Source organism: Pristis pectinata, chromosome 29, assembly GCF_009764475.1.
Source record: "Pristis pectinata isolate sPriPec2 chromosome 29, sPriPec2.1.pri, whole genome shotgun sequence".
In the NCBI taxonomy this organism is placed as follows: Eukaryota; Metazoa; Chordata; class Chondrichthyes; order Rhinopristiformes; family Pristidae; genus Pristis; species Pristis pectinata.
This window is the reverse complement of record NC_067433.1, coordinates 15459400-15481194: the sequence shown is the minus strand read 5'-3', so window position 1 is coordinate 15481194 and position 21795 is coordinate 15459400. Positions and strand designations below refer to the sequence as shown.

The following is a 21795-nucleotide window of genomic DNA, read 5'->3' as shown; positions in this document are numbered from 1 at the left end:
ATTCTGCCATTGCTGGAATCTGGAACAAAACACACAAAATGCTGGAGGAACTCAGCAGGTCAGGCAGCATCTACGGAGGGAAATAAACATTCAACATTCCGGGTCAAGACCCTTCATCAGGACTGGAAAAGAAGAGGGCAGAAGCCAGAATAAAAAGGTGAGGGGAAACACTCAGAGGTCAGAGAACATCTGTGGAAAGAGAAGCAGAAATAACAGTTCAAGTGGAAGACCCTTCATCAGAACACTAATATGACAGGGTCAATTGGTCCCAATTTTCTTAAAATCTCTGTAGATTGTGACTTAATGATTGGAAATCTGTAAATGTATCTCCAAGTACAGTGGAGAGCATTCTGACTGGTTGCATCACTGCCTGGTATGGAGGCTCCAATGCACAGGATCGAAAGAGGCTGCAGAGGGATGTAGACTCAGCCAGCTCCATCACGGGCACAACCCTCCCCATCAAGAAGACTGCATCCATCATTAAGGACCCTCACCATCCGGGACATGCCCTCTTCTCGTTACTACCATTGGAGAGGAAGTACAGGAACCTGAAGATCAACAATCAACGATTCAGAAACAGCTTCTTCCCGTCCGCCATCAGATTTCTGAATGGTCCATGAACCCATGAGCACTACCTCTTCTTTTTTTATTTTTGTAACATAGTAATTTTTGTCTTGCACTGTACTGCTGCCGCAAAACAACAAATTTCGCGTCATATGTCAGTGATAATAAACCTGATTCCTATTCTGGTTCAGAGTACATAATCCCAGCTAGCACACCAGTCCGGTACTAAAGGAGTGCTGCAGTGTCAAATGTGCAAGTTCTTGTACGAGGCCACTGTCTTCCCCAATAGGAGAAAGTAAAAGATCAGGGAGGGAGAGCAGGGATTTCTCCCTGGTGTCCTGGCCATTATTATCCCTTATTTAATATCACTAACAACATTATCTGCTTGCTGCTTTGTTAGAGTTTGCTGGATGAAATTTGGCTCCTGCTTTTTGCATCACAACTGTGACTACTGCTCAAATGTTGCTTCGATGGTTGTAAAATGCTTTGGAATTTTCAGGGATTATGAGAAGTGCCAGTGCAAGTCCTTGGGTTATGAATGGATCTTGGGCAGTGAGGCAAAACAAGCAGTCTTGAGTCCGTTTTCTGTGAGACACAGCAACTGATCTTCAATTAAATTCATTGACAGGAATTAAATATAAGCAACTGTGTAAAATAGGAGGCTAATCTGTTACCACCTCGTGGAGTTTTATTCCACACCCAAATTCTAATCATGAATTTTGTGTATTTTTAATGGCTTCCTTTCTTTGTGTCACTGCATTACAGTCCAAAGTGGGTTCTCTGACCACCCCCACTATCCTGATGCAACAAGGCCAGAGGTCATTGTAATCAGCAAACTCAAGTGTCAGTCAAGGCCCCCTCTCTTGCAGTTGGGCTGGAGATTGTGTGCTCCAGTCTCAAGCACAAAAATCTAGGGGGTGTTGCAGTCTCGTAATGTTGAGGACGCTGCGATGTTAAACTGAGGCAGACTTTAGAGAATCCAGGGCACTGCTTTGAATTTGAGGAGAGTTACCGCAATGCCAGAAAGTCGGCATGGGAACAGACCTTTTAGCCCACCAGCTCTGCACCAACTATCAAGCACTCATTTACACTAATCCCATTTTATTCTCCCCATATTCCCAAGAACTCTCCCGAGATCCTGCCACTCATCTACAGACTGGGGACAATTCACAGTGGCCGGTTAACTTGCTAATCCTCACGCCTTTGAGGGAGGAAACCAGAGCACCCACAGGGAGAACATGCAAACTCCACACGGACAGCTCCAGAGATTGGGATTGTCACTAGCACTGTGAGGCAACAGCTGTGCCAACTGTGACACTGCCCTGTCCAATATTGGTGAATGGTAATTGGTTTATTATAAGATATCTTTATTAGTCACATGTAAATCGAAACACACAGTGAAATACATTTTTTTTACGTAGTGTGTTCTGGGGGCAGCTCACAAGTGTTGCCACGCTTCCAGCGCCAACATAGCATGCCCACAACTTCCTAACCCGTACGTCTTTGGAACATGGGAGGAAACCGGAGCACCCGGAGGAAACCCACACAGACACGGGGAGAACATACAAACTCCTTACAGACAGCGGCCGGAATTGAACCCGGGCTGCTGGCACTGTAAAAGCATTACGCTAACTGCTACACTACCGTGCCTGCCCATTGTCACATGTACAGAGATACAGTAAAAAGCTTTCTTTGCATGCATAAAAAGGTAACACTAATGATTGATCCGTACATGAATGTAAAGGTTTGCACTGTTTTATTGTTGTATATAGTTTGTTTTTTTTATGATGAATGAAGTTTATTTTGGATTTTAAAAAAGCTTTATTTGCATGCCATTCAGACAGATTATTCCACATGTTGAGATAGTACAAAAGGGAAAAAAAAAAGTCCAGAATACAGTGCTACAGTTACAGAGAAAGTGCAGTGCAGGTAGACAAATAAAGTGCGAGGGGAATGACGAGGTAGGTTGTAAGATCAGGAGTTCATCTTTATCGACTGAGAAGTCTGTTCGAGAGTTTTATAACAGCGGGATAGAAGCTGCCCTTGAGCCTGGTGGTATATATTCTCAGGTTTTTGTATCTCCTGCCATTTATCCCTCAGTTATTTGGTCATTGTCACATTGCTGTCGACATTCCAAAAATACTTCATTGGTTGTGAAGCACCTTGAGGCGTGCGAAAAACAGTACAGAAACATAAATATTTATGTTCAGCTGCATAGGCAGTAGACTCGAAAGCAATTGATCTGAGCAGTTACTGGTTAAATAAATTATTAAACAGATTAATTGGTTTAAACAAATAAAAATTGAATTGCTTAAACGAAAATTGCTGAAACATTTACAACATGCAGACTTTGGACGAATTCTGATTTTGGATTGTCAATGAGCCAGAGCGTGTCCTCTGCAGAAGTGCTACTGTCAACAGAGCCCAGCGCCCGGACTGTCAGGTGTTCGGCTCTTTCCGCCTCACCGCCGAAGATGACGCAAAGCCCGGCTCCGGCGGCTCGCCCGAAGTCGCTCGGCTCTTTCCATCCCTCGCCGAAGATGACGCAAGACCCGAGTCGGGCGGCGGAAAACGAATCGCACGGAGTCGCTCGGCTCTTTCCGCCCCGCCGCCGAAAGTGACGCAACAGCCGAGGTCGGACGGCTTGGGAAACGGCTGGCCCCGAAGCCGCTCGGCTCTTTCCGCCGCGCCCGAGGATGACGCGACGGGTGAGCGGATGTTGTCGGTGGCGGGGTGCTGGGGCCTGGCAGCGAGTGTGAGTGAGTGGGGTCGGGGGGGGCCTGTGCGAGGTCCCGGCGGGCGGACGGAGTGGGTGTGTGAGGGAGAGTGTGTGGGTGAGTGAGTGAGATCAGGCCCGGCCTTCCCGTCCCCCCGTCCGGTGCGAGCGGCTGAGGTGGCGTCAGGATGTCCGGCCCAGCTCAGAAGACCGAGAGCCGCGCCATTCCCACCCGCAGGGTGACCGTCAGCGACTCGGCGCAGCTGCCGCACGATTTCAGCACCACCCCCGGGGGCACCCTCTTCAGCACCACCCCAGGAGGTAAAGCCGTGCGCGGCGTCAGGGCTTCGGCCCGTCGCCACACCCCTGATCCCACCTCCCCACCTCTGACCCAACACTTAACCCTCTCCTTCCCCACACTGTCACCCTTCCCTCACACCATCACCACTTCCCTGACCCCACCCCCCCCCACCTCTGACCCAACACTTAACACTGTCCTTCCCCGTACTGTCACCCTTCCCTCACACCATCACCACTTCCCTGACCCCACCCCCCACCTCTGACCCAACACTTAACCCTCTCCTTCCCCACACTGTCACCCTCTCCTCGCCGCAGCACCAACCCTGATCCTGTTGGATGGTTGGAAGATCAGCCCCCGGTTTGCGCTTCCAAGTGTAAGAAGCCAGGGTTGTGTCCATGCCCACGAGGCAAAACATTGCCTTTTATTTCAAATCTGACATAAAACAAAGAAATGGTGCAAATACTCAGCATTGTGCATTGAGAGAAACAACTAACGTTACAAGTTGACAACTTTCTGTGTTGTCATGTTTGATGACCAAGTTAATAAAAGGCAGGTGTTGATCACAACAGCACAGTCTGTTTCGTTATCGCTAAAAATAACTCAAATTTTCAGTACATTTACATAAAGGGTTTCTTATCACTTAACGAGGAAAGGAGTTCTGTGCCCTTTGACTCAAGATGAAACTGATGTATAATGCCTGCTAGTTGGCTTGCAAAATTGAGGTCCATTATGAAACTTTGTTCCTCCTTGAGATTTTAACCTTTTTGAGTAATGTTTAGGTTTCAGATCTGGACTGGTCATACTGTGCTTGTGTTGGAAGGTTGTAGGTTCAAACACCACACCAGAGGTTTGAACACAAAAATCTAGTTAGGTAGTCCAGGACAGGGAGTACTTTTGGAGTTGGTTTATTATTGTCACGTGTGCCAAGATACAGTGAGAACCTTTGTTTACATGCAATCCAGACAGATCATGCCATAAATACATTGAGGTAGTAAAAAGAAAAAACAGAATGCAGATTATGGTATAGCAGCTACAGAGAAAGTGCAGGTAAACAAATAAAGTGCAAGGGTCACGATGAGGAAGATTGGGAGATCAAGAATTCTTCTTTAGCACATGAGAGGTCTGTTCAAGAGTCTGATAACTGGGGGATAGAAGCTGTCCTTGACGCTGGTGGTACATGCTTTCAAGCTTTTGTATCTTCTGTCCAACAGGAGAGGGGAGAAGAGAGAATAACCAGGGTGGGAGGGGCTTTGATTATGTTGGCTGCTTTCCTGAGGCAGTGGGAAGTGTAGATGGAGCCAATGGAGGGGAGGCTGCTTTGCTTAATGTACTGGACTACGTTCACAACTCACTGCAGTTCCTTGCAGTCTTGGGCAGAGCAGCTAGTATACCAAGCTGTGATGCATCCAGATAGGTTACTTTCTATGGTGCATCAGTAAAAATTGGTAAGAGTCAATGGGGATGTGCCAAATTTCTTTAGCTTTCTGTGGAAGTAGAGGCATTGGTGTGCTTTCTTGGCCATAGCGTCAATGTAGCTGGACCAGGACAAATTGTTGGTGATATTTACACCTAGGAACTTGAAGCTATCAACCATCTCCACCTCAGCACCATTGATACAGATGGGCATGTACTCTGCCCAGCTTCCAGAAGTCAGTGACTAACTCCTTTGTTTTGTTGACATTGAGGGAGAGATTGTTGTCTTGACACCATGTCACTAGGCTCTCTATCTCCTTCCTGTACTCCATCTCATCATTGCCTGAGATGCAACTCATTGTGGTGGTGTCATCTGTGAACTTGTAAATGGAGTTAGACCAAAATTTGGCCACACAGTCGTGAGTGTATAGGGAGTATAGCAAGGAGCTGAGAATGCAGCCTTGCAGGGCACTGGTGTTGAGGATAATCATGGAGGAGGTGTTATTGCCTGTCCTTGCTGATTGTGATCTGTTGGTCAGAATCAGATTTATAATCACTGACATATGTCATGAAATTTGTTGTTTTGTGGCAGCAGTACAGTGCAAGATGTAAAAATTACTGTAAGTTACAAAAATAAATAAATAGTGCAAAAGAGGAATAACAAAGTACTGTTCATGGGTTCATGGACCATTCAGAAATCTGATGGCAGAGGGGAAGAAGCTGTTCCTGAAACATTGAATGTGGGTCTTCAGGCTCCTGTACTTCCTCCCCAGTGGTAGTAACACGAAAAGGGCATATCCTGGATGGTGAGGGTCCTTAATGATGGATGCTGCCTCTTGAAGATGTCCTTAATGGCAGGGAGGGTTGTGCCTGTGATGGAGCCAGCTGAGTCTACAACCCTCTGCAGCCTCTTTTGATCCTGCACATTGGAGCCTCCATACCAGGCCGTGATGCAGCCAGTCAGAATGCATTCCACTGTACATCTATAGAAATTTGCAAGAGTCTTTGGTGATGTACCAGGTCTTCTCAAACACCTAACAAAGAAGAGCCTTCTTCATGATTGCATCAATGTGTTGGGGCCCAAGATGGATCCTCTGAGATGTTAATGCCCAGGAACTTGAAGCTGCTCACCCTTTCCACCGCTGATCCCTCAATGAATACTGGTGTGTGCTCTCCCGACTTCTCCTTCCTGAAGTCCACAATCAATTCCTTGGTCTTGCTGACGCTGAGTGTGAGGTTGTTGCAACACCACTCAACCAGCCGATCTATCTCACTCCTGTACACCTCCTCATCGCCATCAGTCAGGAAGTCAAGGATCCAATTGCAGAGGGGGTTGCAGAGTCCTAAGTCTAGGAGTTTGGAGATGAGTTTGTTGGAATTAGGGTATTGAAGGCAGTTGTTGTTTAGATGAGATGTTAAACCAAGGCCACAAGGGTTAAAGAAAGAGATCCCATTCAAGTTCTTTTGAAGAATTCCCAGGAAATTACCCCTGATTAATTGGCCAATGTTTTCTCCCACATTTAGCATCACTAAAACAGATAATCTGGCATTATCATATTGCTGTTTGTGGTTTGCTGTTCAGCACAAGTTGGATGTAATGGTTCCTACATTACAACAGTGGTTATACATCAGAAGAAACTTCTTCAGAGCTTGCAAACCTCTTCAGGCTGTTCCGAAAGGGACATGACAGGAACAGTAGAAATGCAAGCATTTTCTTTGGTGTGGAAGGAATTTAACTAGTTTGCCCTGTTCCTTTAACCCTCCATTGCAGAGAATTTTAATCTCTACTAGATTGTGCAGTGTATTTTAGGTTTCTTGCTGAATTTTCTTCCTGTTTTATCAGTTGTTAACATGTTATAGCAAATTTGATTTAAGCTATTGAGACATTACAAACCATAAAAGCAGAATGTGGTGACATCTACAGGGTTATACTTATTTTTGTACATTTATACTATTCCAATACTGTAGTTATGGCAATTAATTGTGATTCAACCTAGGAAATGAATGCTGAAACCATTATTGGTAGACGATCTGATGTGAAGCAGCTGTCATATTATAGCATCTGTGATTGGCTGCTGCACAACCCATGCTTGTTCCCATAAAGTAGTTTAATTCGTTCTGTGGCTTTGGTGGTTTTTATAACTGACTGAAGGTTTGTGCCCTGCCAAACTAGCTTAATGTCATTATGTAAGAAACATGTTTGCAGTCTTAATTTTCTTAAAGGAATCACTAAAATGGTCGTCTTGCGGCTTTTAATTAACCTTTTGATTGACCTGGTTCAGTTATTCTGTATTCTTGGCCATGTTGCCTCCAACCCTAACACTTTATCTTTTCTTGTCCATAATTTTTTTTTAGTTTCCGTTTTCAATCTTGAAAACTCTTTCTCAACAGATAGTGGGTCTGATTCATGAAACAGTTATGGAAATCACCCAGCCGAGTCTCTCCTCGTCTAATAAAATTCACGCACTTGCTTCTCAACACCAAAAGTCACAAGCAGAATGCTGGCTAATTTTCTCAATTGCACTGCCCTTTATCTGAGGAGCCAGTGCCAATTCTAGTCAAACAACCAGAATTAGAATCAGGTTTATTATCACTGAGTTATATGACGTGAAACTTGTTGTTTTGTGGCAGCAGTACAGTGCAAAGACATAAAAAAATTACAATAAATTACAAGACAAATAGTGCAATAAAAAAGGAATAACAAGATAGTGTTCATGGACTGTTCAGAATCTGATGGCGGAGGGGAAGAAGCTGTCCCTGAGTCGTTGAGTGTGGGACTTCCTGCTCCTGTACCACCTCCCCAATGATAGTAACGGGAAGTGGGCATGTCCCGTATGATGAGGGTTCTTAGTGATAGATGCCGCCTTCTTGAGGCACTGCCTCTTGAAGATGGCCTTGATGGTGGGGAGGTTGGAAACCCAGGATATCCAGAAGAATCTAATCTTATACCTTCCTCAGTCCACCAATCGCTTGGCAATCCTTCTCACCTCTCCACTCTCAGTCCTGATGCAGGGTTTTGACCCAAAACATCGACAATTCCTTTCTTTCCACAGATGCTGCTCGACCCACTGAGTTCCTCCAGCAGATTGTTCATTGCTCTAATCTTGTACATTCTGTTTTGTGTGGCACCTACCAGATCTTCAAACACCCAAACAGTTTGGAGTTTCCCAAAAATTCCCTTTCAAAAGCTAATGGTGTCTGAGAATTTCTGTCTCCCTTGGCTATATTTGTATCAGGATGCTGTGGTGTTTTCTTTTTTGCGGGTTTTGTTCTCTAATTGTTGTTCTTTGTTGGATATCATACAAGAGGTGAAGGGAAATTAGAATTGTATCAGTGACCGGGTGTAGAATGGAATAATTGTTCAGTATGTGCCACTCTGAGATCAGCTCAGATTGTTTCCTCTCCCTGATGGGTATTGCTGGAATTATAGAGGCGTGTTCTGTTTCCTTTCCATTAAAAACCTTTGTTCTCCACTGCCTACTTGCACAAAAAAGAATACAGTAACTTTTGATACCCATGTCCCCATTAAAACTATTATTCTCTCTCATCCTGGCAACTGCCCTTGGTATGGTCCCTAAGCTCAAGGGATGCAGACTTAACAGATATGATGGACACCTAGTTTAACCATTGACAATTAGATCAGTCTGGCCCTGGTCTCCAATGCTCACCATAAGCTGATTTTTGTTTTAAGCACCCCTCTCCTGTCTCCTCTACCATTTCCTCCAAACACAAGTGACCATCCTGTCAGCTGCCTCTGTCAGTTCTCTTCCTGTAGTTCACTATCCAGCAACTGTTGCTGCTGCATCTTTCCTGCAATGTAGATTGTAGGCTGCACAGCCAGCTTACACTTGCCAGAAGCCTTGCACAGACTGATGATCATTTACTGATGTGCTGAATAATGTTCAGCTGTTCACATCCTTTCACCAAAGAATAAGATGCCTGATTTCAGTGGAATTCATTTCCTACTGTAGTACAAACAGTTAACATTTGAGGTTGGACAACTAGAACAATTATTGATTGGTCTAGAACTTATCCTTCAACACAGATGGGTTGGCAGTTGGAATCTTTTTCATTATTGCGTTCCTCAGCAAGGCACCAAGGTCTGCTGGTGAGGCAGAAGAGAAAATTAATGAGAAGATAATTGTTTGCTTGTTATCTTTGATTGGATGCTGTTCTTCCAGAGGATGTGGTGTGATCCATTCCGGATGTCTATCAGTAACACTCAAGAAGCTTCATCAGTCAAGACTCCATTTAGTTCTTCCTACTTAAGAAATGCTGCTCCACTATTTGTTTTTATTAAATGGCAGCACTTAGCATTACTGCAGATTAATTGGTGAGGAAATGAACCTGAGTTCTCAGCTCCCTGTAACCAAGAGTGTAAAATGTTGCATTGCAAAAATTAGTTTTGGTGCTGTTCATGAGTCCCAATTTCTAAGTCAAGGTACTGAGAAGCATGATTGAACATCAAAATGTGGTTAATCCTTTGTGGTTAATGCTGTGATCCTTTGAGACAACTCAAAGTTTGTCAAGTGAAGTGTTGATTAGTTAGGCTTTTATATTGGAAGGTTTATATCATTTGCCTCTTGGAATGTGCTGGTAATAGGAATTAGTAAACTGCTAAATCCACATTTTGTCAATAAGGCAATTGCAGGATAGCTGTGGTCAGATACTTGAGCTGTCAGTGCAGGAGGTTGTTTTGCATCATCAAATTTGAATACAATTTTGGAACTAATACCTATACACCTGGCCACATATGGGGAAGTCCTGCTGTCTCCAGTGTGAATTAATGGCAGTCTGGCTTTAAACATTAGAGCAGATTTAAATGTTGATGGATTGAATGTATAAATTTTGCTGCAAAAATCAGTGTAGCAAGATATTTTTTCATTGTTGCCAACAGCACAGAGAGCCAAACTCAAGCGTGGCCTCTGCATGTTGCACTTGCAGAATAGTTTCGTCATGCCATAACTATGACAACCTAAAGGTTAATTGAAGGTATTGTTATCCAAGCTTGAAATTCGAATTCAAGCAGTTCCACTGTGTTTAAAGATATGCCAAGTGAATATAAAATAACTTCCAAATCTAATCAATCAATTATTGGCAGATAAACAGATTTACAGTCTTGTAACTGCCTTACAATTGATCACTAATGAAGATCGAAATATTTTTGAGGAAAATCTCAAGAGGCATAGATCGAGTGGACAGTCAGAGACTTTTTCCCAGGGTGACAATGGCTAACACGAGGGGGCATAATTTTAAGGTGATTGGAGGAAGATATAAAGAGGATGTCAGGGGTAAGTTTTTTTACACAGAGAGTGGTGGATGTGTGGAACGCACAGCAAACAGAGGTTATGGGGGCAGATACATTAGGGCCATTTAAGAGACTCTTAGATAGACACATGAATGATAGAGAAATGGGGGAGCTATGTGGGAGGGAAGGGTTAGATAGATCTTAGAGCAGGATAAAATGTCGGCAGAATATCATGGGCTGAAGGGCCTGTACTGTGCTGTAATGTTCTATGTTAAAATGCTTTACTATCTTCAAAAGGTTTTCAGTTGTGTTTCCTGTACCTCTTCCCCGTGAAGTAAGTGTTAGTTTTCATTCAGAAAATACTTATTTTCTTACTCCATTTACTCTTTGGTTGACACTGTTCCTGAAACAGGATGTGAGTAAGAATTAGTCCTATCTCTCCCTGCTAATGTAACATGCCTATACATGTTGACAGCTAAGGTATAATCGTGGGTGGAGGTGAGAACAAGGAACTGTTTATTTGCCACCGACTTGTAGCCTTGACACATAACACACTATACCAGTGATTGAGAAGTTGCACAATTCTCTTGACCTAACTTGTCCCTGGTTTTATCCTAACCTGTAGGGTCTTCCTCATTTGACAATACAAACTTAACACTGTATGGTGAATTTTATGCAATAATCCAGGAAGTATTAGTTATCAAAGTGTGTATTCATAGATGCAATGTTGAATCCTTCTTCTTCAATAGTGAAGAAAGGACATTTCATCATCTGTACAGAAGCTTGATTCATTGTTCAGACGCTTTCTCACCATCTCCTTTTGGGGAAAGGGGCAATGAGATCTGGTGCTTACCAAATGCAAATTTTCCCAGAAGTTTTCCTTCTCAACCACCTTGTAATTATATCCAAATACTGAGGTGGATTGAGAAGTGTGCACTTCTCCACAGTGGGTACATTTGAATAAATGCACAGCGCCAACATGAATTAGAATATCTGTTGGGACTAACTTCAAGGTAAAAATCTTTTGCAATCTGTATAATGGATTTGCAGTATCCAAATAGTAGTTTGGGGAAATGATTCTACATTGCCAGTTGTAGGTATGTTATGTCTTCTAATTTTATCCCAAGTGTATATTTCCAGTAATCTGGAGTTCATGTTTACTGCTTTTCAAAGCAGTGTTAATGTATGCTGAGTTATGTCAGTTAAAAGTAAAGAAAGAAGGCAGGAAAATGCATGGAAGTGGCTCTATCGATCTCTGTTCAGTTCCTGGTCCCCTTTGCTTGCTGGTTACATTGGGCAATACTCCAATGTGTGTTCTAAACACTTTCGGTCAGGGATTTTTGGCATATATTCTCATTGGATTTATTCTCACATTCCCCCTCACCAGTTTACCCCATGTCTACCAGGTGCAGTTACACAGCCATACCCCAGTATGTGGTATGAAGGGAAAGAAGGGAAGAAATTTGACGAGCCTAACTCCTGTACTGTATAGCCATGAAACCTGCACTGCCAATGGCAACCCATTTGTCACAAGCAATCATCTAATTTTACCGGTTAGGTAGGTGATTGCTCATGCGTTTTTTTTGGTGTTTTTTTATGTACTTGCCTTCGGTTTTGTACTTCAAGTGTTGCTGTATCAGGTGGCTAATTCTAAATTTTGATGATGTTGGATTTGTCTAGGAGTCCTCTGTTATTTCTATCGCAGAAAACCCAGAGTAATATAGGGGGTGCAGGTGAAGTTGAAAGGGAAATTTGGAAGGCAAAGATGGTACGTGAAATATATTGGCAGGTAAAATCTAGCAAAACCCTAAGATATTTTATCTATACTTGTTGCCGAAGGGGGTAACAAAGGAAAGAATAGATCCCATTAGAGACCAAATCAGTTGTCAGGGTGGTGGAGTTTGGGATGATTACTTTGTACCCATCTTCATGAAAATGAAGGATGCTGCGTGCATTGGCATTGAAGAGGTAGAATGTGAATTGTTGGAGGTTATAAAAACAATTAGATGGAGAGGATATAGTAAGAGGTCAAGCATCCTTAGAAGTGAATAATTCACCAGTCTTGGATAAGTTGTAAAGGAAGAAATGAAGGAAATGGCGTATGCTCTGAATGTCATCTTGCAGTTCTGTCTGGCTATAGCGTGATGCTAGAGCGTAGAATATTGCTGATGTGGAAGGAATGGATCAAGTAATTACAGGCCATTTAGCTTAATTGCAAACTGTTGGAAAACGTTCTGAGGTTTGGGGCTTGGTTGGGATTAAAGGAGGCACGGATTAATCAAAATATTGACAGCATGGATTTGGTGAGGAAACACCATGGCTGGCTAACAGTAATGTTTTTGAGGCTATGACAAGGACTACTGCTAAGGTTGGCATGTTTGATGTATTTTATATGGATATGAATGAGGCATTTGACAAAGACCCAGAGGCAGATTGATCACAGAATTAAAATCCAAGGGATTCAATGTAAAATGGCAAATTGGGTTAAAAGTTGGTTTGTTTGGTTTTAGTGACTGGAGGGCTGTATGTAGCAGGATTCAGGACCTCGCCCTTTATTTGTGGAATATATTAATGATTCAAATTTGAATGTAGTGGCCATGATTATGAAGTTTGCCATTGACACCAAAATAAGCTCTGGAGGAAGAAAGTTCTAAGCTGCAGGAAGATATCAGTGAGGGCAAAAATGTCCAATGAAATCAATAAAGTAGGTGTCAGATAATGCATTTGGAGTTGGTAAACAAGGCAGGAGAATACACACTAACTGAGAAGTGTAGATGAATAGTGGGATATTGGAGTGCGTTCCCACACATCCCTAAAAGTAGAATAACAAAAAGTAGATAATGTGATTAAGAAGGAAAACACTTTATTGACTGAGATTAGAACTTTAGCACAGCGAGGTCATGTTAGGACTGTACAGGATTTGTTAGGACTTGTTGGGCCACAGCTACACCATAGGTAGTTCTGGTCACCACACTAGAGGAAGGATGTGAAAGCATTCAAAAACATGCAGGGATGACTTATGAGAATGTTGCTACAGCTGGAGAATTACTGTTAGGAGGAACAAAAGAGATAAGGGACTTTGGCATGAGTGATGAGGAATTACTTGTTACCCTTAAAATCAACAATAACAGGGATGTAAAGGAGTTCACTCTTCCCCACTGTGATCAGACTTCTGAACCAATCAACTCTTTCACATCCCCTTCCCAGTGGTGCTGCCACGTTCCTGGACTCTTAATTCTACTTCGCTCAGTTATTCTGTTAGCATTTCTTTTTGCACTACTTCAGATTGCACTACAATCTTTGCACCATTCTGCTGCTTTGCGCTCGACCATTGCAGTTATTGTTGTATGTATTATTACTGTGTATACTGTTTACTCTGTGAGCTTCATGTGAACAAGGAATTTGATTGCACCCTGGTGTACGTGACAATAAACTAAACTGAATCTGATGAAAGGATTAGAGGGGAGCTGAGGGAAAAAATAATTCACTCTAAACAGTGGGACTAAAACTTGCTGCTTGAAAGGATGGTAGAGGTAGAGATCTACACTACACTTTAAAAAGTAGCTGGATGATTAATGAAGGATCATAATGCTGTGGGTTAAGAGCTAGTAAGGAGGATTCACTCAAGAAGGTTGGTTCTTGGTCAGCATAGACATGGTAGGCCAAATGACTTCCTTCTTGCTTAATTTTATCTGAATATCAGACAGAACAGTTGTAATAAGAACATAAGAAATAGGAGCAGGAGGAGGCCATCTGGCCCGTCGAGCCTGCTCTGCCATTCAATAAGATAATAGCTGATCTGGCCGTGGACTCAGATCCACCAATCTGCCTTTTCCCCATAACCCTTAATTCCCCTACTATGCAAAAATCTATCTAACTGTGTCTTAAATATATTTAATGAGGTAACCTCTACTGCTTCCCTAGGCAGAGAATTCCACAGACTCCCTAGTCTCTGGGGGGAAAAGCAGTTTCTCCTCATCTCCATCCTAATTCCATTCCCCTGAATCTTGAGGCTATGTCCCCTAGTTTCTAGTCTCACCTACAGTGGAAACAACCTTCCCGCCTCTATCTTATCTATCCCTTTCATAATTTTATGTTTCTATAAGATCCCCTCTCATTTTCTGAATTCCAGCAAGTGTAGTCCCAGGCGACTCAGTCTCTCCTCATAGGCTAATCCCCTCATCTCCGGAATCAACCTGGTGAACCTCCAAAACCAGTATATCCTTCCTCAAGTCAGGAGACCAGAACTGCATGCAGTACTCCAGGTGCAGTCTCACCAGTACCCTGTACAGTTGCAGCATAACTTCCCTGCTGAAGGAAGACTTGCTTGTGTTAAGCAAGATTGACAGTCTTCTACTTCTGCTATTTTAATAAGCACTGCCAAAAACACTGCCCGAAACTGATAAATGATTAGGCTGGAAAAGGAGATGTGTGTGCATAATAGATAATGCCCATAAAATCCCCAAGTTTGTCCGCTTGTCTTTTACTCTGGGCTTTTGATATACTCTCAGTTCCATTACACAGTCCCATCTTCTGAGTGCATACATTTCCTACAACTGATTGAGATGTCTTGGGTAAGATTCCCACCAAGAATAGTAGTTGAAGTTGGATCATCCCTAAAATTGAAATCCTCAAAGAGACTGCAGAAAGAAGATGGCAGCTCAACTCGGACACATTTAAAAATAAGAGTATCTCACAAGACTGCAGGCTATTCCTAAGTGCTGTGCAGACAATGAAATGCATTAGAGGACGGCTACTGCAAGTACCACAGGAACATTGAGGTGTGAATTAAAAATAACATTTGAAATGAGTGCATTTTACACCCTCTGCAGTTGCACTTGTGCACAATGGTGTTATATATTAGTCGAGCTGTGAGCAGGCATGAAACTTCAAGTGGAAATGCTGGTTCTTTACTTTGTGCAGGATCATTCAAAGTGCAGTCTCATTAACACCAGGTATTGACATGAAGCAATCTGGCCTCTTGTGGACAAATAAAATGGTTTCCAATAGTAGGCATCTTTGCATCGTGGCAGCCTCATGTCGGAAAAAAAACTAGCACATTCCATAAAGCTTGTACCAGTGACAAAGAGTAACCCTCTGTCCCTGTTCTAATGAGTGCATTGCTGTTATGTTGCAGGCACCCGTATTATTTATGACCGCAAGTTCCTCATGGAATGTCGCAACTCCCCTGTTGCCAGGACCCCTCCGCGTGACCTTCCAAACATCCCAGGTGTCACAAGTCCAAGTACCACAGAGAAGGTGAAGCCAGCAGTGAACCATGTAAACAGCCATGAAGAGAAGGCAGCTGGTGGTAAGGATGAAGATCGGGGTATTGCTCAGATTTCAATGAAGGCTGGTTTGGGGAATAAAGATTCTTTTGTATTAGGTTATTTACATCAATTATACATTAGTGCATTCAGACTCTGAGCTGTACGAGGGTGTGAAAGCATTAGCTCCATCAGTACTGGCGTGAGCAATTTAAAGTGGTTGAAACGCATTTGTACGCAATCTATACCACACTATTCACAACCTAATGATTGTTGCTTGTGCTGCTGCCAGTGCTGTTTTGAAGTCATGATCAGTGGTTGAGTCTATCTCTGCCTTCTTTAGTAGAAGCACGTGGACCATGTGGTTGAGGTTGGAAGGTATTTTTGTGTGGTGAGATAGCAGATATTAACAATCTTGGGTATAAAAATGCACCCAGTTTCTGTTGGGTTGTTAATTAGACACTGACATAACATTTTTTTTCCAAAGCTAGGAAATTTCACCTGAAATATTTTAAGGCTAAGTCTTCAAGGGATATTTTAAACTTGATATTTACCACATACTGTAACTAAAAATGTGTTGAAAATTGCACTAGTTATAACTTAGTTGAAATTACCTGCCAGTGAAAATCTCTTCAGCTTGCTTACTTATTAGGATACAGGGGCTATTCAATCTACTGAATCCATGCCAGCTCCTAACAGAGTTATCTCGTCAGTCCTGTTCCCCTCTCCATATTTCCCTACAGCTCTGCAGGTTATTCTCTCACATGCCCAAGAGCTCCCCCTTTTCTGCACTAATGGGTAATTTACAGTGGTCAGTTCAGGATCAGAATCAGGTTTATTATCACTGAGAGGTATGACGTGAAATTTGTTGTTTTGCGGCAGCAGTACAGTGCAAGACATGAAGGTTACTATAAATTGCAAAATAAATAGTGCAAAAAAGGAATAATGAGGTAGCCTTTGGCATCTGGGGAGAAAAACTGGTGCACTAGATGGATGTACATGCAGTCATGGGGAGAACATGCTATGCGAGGCAAGGGAGGAGATTGCTGGGGCCCTGACAGAGTTTTAAATCTTCACTGGCCACAGGCGAGGTGCCAGGAGACTGGAAGACAGCAGATGTGGTTCCTTTTATTCAGGAAGGGCAGCAGGAATAAGCCAGATGATGAAAGACCTGCAAGTCTAATATCAGTAGTAGGGAACATAGAACAGTACAGCACAGTACGGGCCCTTAGGCCCATGATGTTGTGCCGACCTATATAAACCTACTCTATGATCAATCTAACCCTTCCCTCCTACACAGCCCATAACCCTCCATTTTTCTTACATCAATGTGCCTATCTAAGAGTCTTTTAAATGTCTCCATTGTATCAGCCTCTACCACCACCCCTGGCAGTGCATTCCAGGCACCCACTACTCGGTGGGGGGGGGGGGGGGGATAAAAACCTACTTCTGACATCCCCTCTAAACTTTCCTCCTCTGACCTTAAACTGATGTCCTCTGGTATCGGCCATTGCCACCCTACGGTAAAGGTGCTGGCTGTCCACTCTACCTATGCTTCTCATAATCTTATACACCTCTATCAAGTTACCTCTATCAAGTTGCCTCTCAACCTGCATCGCTCCAGAGAGAAAAGCCCTAGCTCACTCAACTTTTCCTCATAAGACATGATTGTAATCCAGGCAGCATCCTGGTAAATCTCCTTTGCACCCTCTCTAAAGCTTCCACATCCTTCCTATAATGAGGTGACCAGAACTGAACAAAGTACTGTCTAACCAGAGTTTTATAGAGCTGCAACATTACCTTGAACTCAGTCCCCTGACTAATGAAGCCCAGCACACCATACGCCTTATTAACTACCCTATCAACTTGTGCGGCAACTTTAAGGGATCTATGGACTTGGACCCCAAGATCCCCCTGTTCCTCAACACTCCTATAAGAATCCTGCCATTAACCTTGTACTCTGCCTTCAAGTTCAATTTTCCAAAGCGCATCACTTCACACTTGTCTGGATTGAGCTTCATCTGCCATTTCTCTGCCCAGCTCTGCATCTTGTCTATATCCCATTGTAACCTACGATAGCCTTCTACACTATCCACAACACCTCCAACCTTCGTGTCATCAGCAAACTTACCAACCCATCCCTCCACTTCCTCATCCAATCATTTATAAAAATCACGGAGCAGGGGTCCCAGAACAGATCCCTGCGGAACACCACTGGTCACCGACCTCCAGGCAGAATACTCTCCATCTACTCCCACCCTCTGCCCTCTGCGGGCAAGCCAATTCCAAATCCACGCAGCCAAGTCTCCATGGATCCCATGCCTCATGACTTTCTGGATGAGCCTACTGTGGGGAACCTTGTCAAGCGCCTTGCTGAAGTCCATATACACCACATCCATCACTTCATCAATTTGTTTTGTCACCTCCTTGAAAAACTCAATTAGGCTCATGAGGCACGACCTACCCCTCACAAAGTTTATGCTGGCTATCCCTAATAAGACTATGCTTCTTCAAACATTCGTAAATCCTGTCCATCAGAATCCTCTCCAATAGCTTGCCCACCACTGACACAAGACACACTGGTCTATAATTCCCAGGATTATCCCTATTACCTTTCTTGAACAAGGGAGCAACACTTGCCATCCTCCAATCCTCTGGTACGACTCCTGTAGCCAGGGAGGACCTAAATATCATCACCAATGCCCCAGCAATTTTTTCCTACGCTTCCCATAGTAACCTGGGATATATCCTGTCCGGTCTTGGGGATTTTATCCATCCTTTTCTCTTTGGAAATTATTGAGGGACAGGATTAATCTACATTTGGAAAGGTAGGCATTAATCAAAGATGGTATGGGTTTGTTAGAGGGAGGTCCTACTTGACCAAAGGTAACAGAGGTTCTGAAACTTAAGGGCATAGGTTAGGATAAAGGGCTGAAGGTTTAGAGGGAGCTGGGGAAGATTTTTTTTCTCCCAGAGGGAAGGTAGAATCTGGAATGCAGTGGGAGAGGAAATGGTGAAGGCAGATACTCTCACAATATTTGAGAGAGATCTAGACAAGCTCTTGAATCACCAACGCATGGAAGTCTATGGACTAAGTGCTGGTAAATGGGATTACTATAGATGGGTACTTGATGGTTAGCATGGACAGTGGGCGCCAAAGGCCTGGATCTGTGCCCTACAATGTGCAGACTCCACATACACGGCAAGTGGGGTCAGAATTGAACCTGGAGCTGAGAGGCAGCAACACTAATTCACTCACTGGCTGAAAGACTAAAGTTCCCAACCTGTATCATAAACTGAAATGAACTATAGTAGGTCTTGGGCTAGATTAGCAATTGCCACTGAATGAACTGGCCCTGGACAGAATTGGGGGGCTTCATTAGACTTTCATGTTGATGGGCCAACAGGGAAAATCAGGACGCAGTATTGATAACCATTCAGTGAAATATGTGCACGTGAGGATATGAATCGTATCATGGTGCGGTAGTGAAAAAGGCAACCAAATTAAATAATGTGGACAACAGGCGAAGAACAAGTGGATGAGGTATTAATTTTGAAACCAGTACTGAGTACTGCCTGAGGTGGCGATGGAAGGAAATAGAGCAAGAAAAATAATCCACAAGATGATTATTGATTGAATTTGAAGGTCACTTGGCATTCTTTCTGTTTTCTGTAATAGATGATGCCCAATTTGAGATGGACATTTAAGAAACACCATGTGGTTTCCTCCAAGGTGAGGAGCTTTGGTCCTGGAACCTCGCCATTTGGGCTTGTGCATCAGCCCACTTGTCTTCTCCAAGCCACCAGCTCTACTTATTAACAAAAAAAATATGCAAACATTTTTTGCCGTTGATGGAATCCATCCACTTCTGTGAAGCTGCAGACGTGACACTTTCTTCAAATGCTGTGAAAAGCGTAAGTGCCGCGTGTTTTACGTGGTAGAGCATCTACTGTTCTAATTGGCGACAAGCGTTGTAAAGAGTGGGCGTCTCTCAGGTTCTTGATCTGTTTAATCTGGTTTCAATTTTATACACCTTTGGTAATCAAGGCTAAAGGTTAACCTTTCAGAGATGTAATTCTTGTTGAGAAGGAGGGGAAAGAGCAGGAGAAGGAAAGCCAATGAAATAAAATGAAATTAAGTAATTTGAATTTGTTGTGTCTTGACTTCAGCATTTTCTCAGCATGGTTCCCAGTTCAGAGTTTGTTAACAAAGTTCAATTGTGGAGTGTTATTCTTTTCCAATGTGCACAAGAATAAAACAATACACTTCACCAAATAAGGTATAAGTTGGAGGTAAAACTGGCTTTACATTTTATTTTAAAGTTGTGGTACATGAGAACAGGCTAGCAAGAAAGTACCATCTGGCCTATTGCAATGGGCCATTTACACTCACTGCTTTGCCATCTTCTCTTACCTGGAGCACAACTTGTTCTTCAAAGCCAGCATAGAGGGAATACCTGCAGCAAATAGCAAGTTCCGTCCCCTGAATTATGTGACAAATAGTCATGGCCTCATGGAGATCTGGGTGTCAAAATACTTTGAATTCAAAAGCAAAATACTATACTTGCTGGAAATCAGAAAAACATACTCAGACAGCAAATGTGGAGAGAGAGAGAGAGAGAGAGAAAGTTAACAATTCAGGACAATGATCTTTTATCAGCAGCTTTGAAATGGATCTTGAATAGTTTGAATGTCTGTCAATGGCTCTGAAATTCACAAGCATTTAAAGGTTAAACATTAACTTTTATATTTTCAATCTAATTTAAAATATTTTAAAGATAGAAATAATTAAATGCATTTAAATGTAAACTAATACAATTAAGTTAATACAAGGACTTTTTCCTTGGCATTGAAATGAATAGAATCGCATGAAGTCCAGTTTGGTGTGGCTTCAGTTCCCAGATTTCCCTTCATAACTGCAGGAAGGATACAACACAGCTGGACTTCATGAGGAGTCCAAATGTTGGATCGTCTGAACAACATCAGAAGGAGACATCACGAAATTTGGTCTTCTGCATTCATGTGGATAATCCTTCAGGAGTTATTCAGATTACTAATCTAGTACTGCCCACAGAAAAATGTTGCACCTCTTTATTAATGTCTTGCCTCCCATTTTGGTTGCTAGGTGTCCAATGAGCTCTCTCCATAGTCTTTATTCTTGATAGTCACATCAGGGGAGACAAGTCCTCTAAGCAGCACTATTGCCTGAGGGTGCTACCATCTCCTGTCAGTGCATGAGTGGTCTTGTTTTATCCCCTCATTCTTCCCTGGGGTTTGTGTGAAGGAATAGAAGGATTTGCAAGTCAGTTAATTGACTACTGTCAATAATCCTTCCAAAGTGCTCTTTATAATAGTCAGTAGTGTGGCCAACAGGAGAATTTTGCAGGCTCCGTCAATCTCAGATGAGGTAGACACAAGCTATCTTTAGGATATCGTCCCCAAAATTGGATCTGGTCTCCCAACCCAAAGACTAACCGAAGTAAGTGAACCCTGCACTTTGATGGGTGGGAATGCTGCTACACCAACCAGAAACTGGCTGCAGGATTTGCCCCATGGGCAAATCAAGTTTAATTGGTAGCATGAATCATTTTGAGACACCATTCCCAATCTGCATTCTGTAACTGTGTAATGTGCTTCTGTGCAGTCTTAAGTTTTGTGATATTTTCTGCACACTACAGGAGTCCTGGCCTACAAGACAGAAAAACTTTGCAATTTAGTTGTGATTCAAAAGGTGATATCTCTTCAGCACTTCCACTTCTGTTCACAATTGTCTGATTATGCAGACTGTGGATGTAAATATCTGCTGGCTTTGCAGTACAGAATCAGATTTATTATCACTGACATGTGAAATTTGTTGTTTTGCAACAGCAGTACACTGCAAAGACAAAACTCTGTAAAATAAATTAGTGCAAAAAAAGGAAATAATGAGGTGGTGTTCAGTGATTGTTCAGAAATCTGATGGTGGAGGGCAAGAAGCTGTTCCTGAATTGTTGAGTTTGGGTCTTCAGGCTCCTCCCTAATGGTAGTAACGTGAAGAGGGCATGTCCCAGATGGTGAGGGTCTTTAATGATGGATGCTACCTTTTTAAGGCATCAAGTCTTGAAGATGTCCTCAATGGTTGGGAGGGTTGTTCCTGTGATGAAGCTGGCTGAGTCTACAACCCTCCACAGCCTCTTGCAATTCTGTGCATTGAAGGCTCCATACCAGGCTGTGATGCAACCAATTAGGATGCTCTCCACCATACATCTGTAGAAATTTGCAAGAGTCTTTGGTGACATATCAAATC

The 21795-nt window shown here is 42.9% G+C and overlaps 1 protein-coding gene across 1 annotated transcript; it reads left to right on the top strand.

Annotated features, from left to right (window-relative positions):
• The first annotated feature begins 3252 nt into the window (after nt 1–3252).
• LOC127584390 (eukaryotic translation initiation factor 4E-binding protein 2-like) lies at nt 3253–19658 on the top strand. The gene is made up of 3 exons (XM_052041175.1): nt 3253–3601; nt 15380–15553; nt 19189–19658. Exons 1-3 carry the CDS (start codon nt 3469–3471, stop codon nt 19215–19217), a joined length of 336 nt encoding a protein of 111 aa, XP_051897135.1. The 5' UTR covers nt 3253–3468; the 3' UTR covers nt 19218–19658.
• Nucleotides 19659–21795: the final 2137 nt, after the last annotated feature.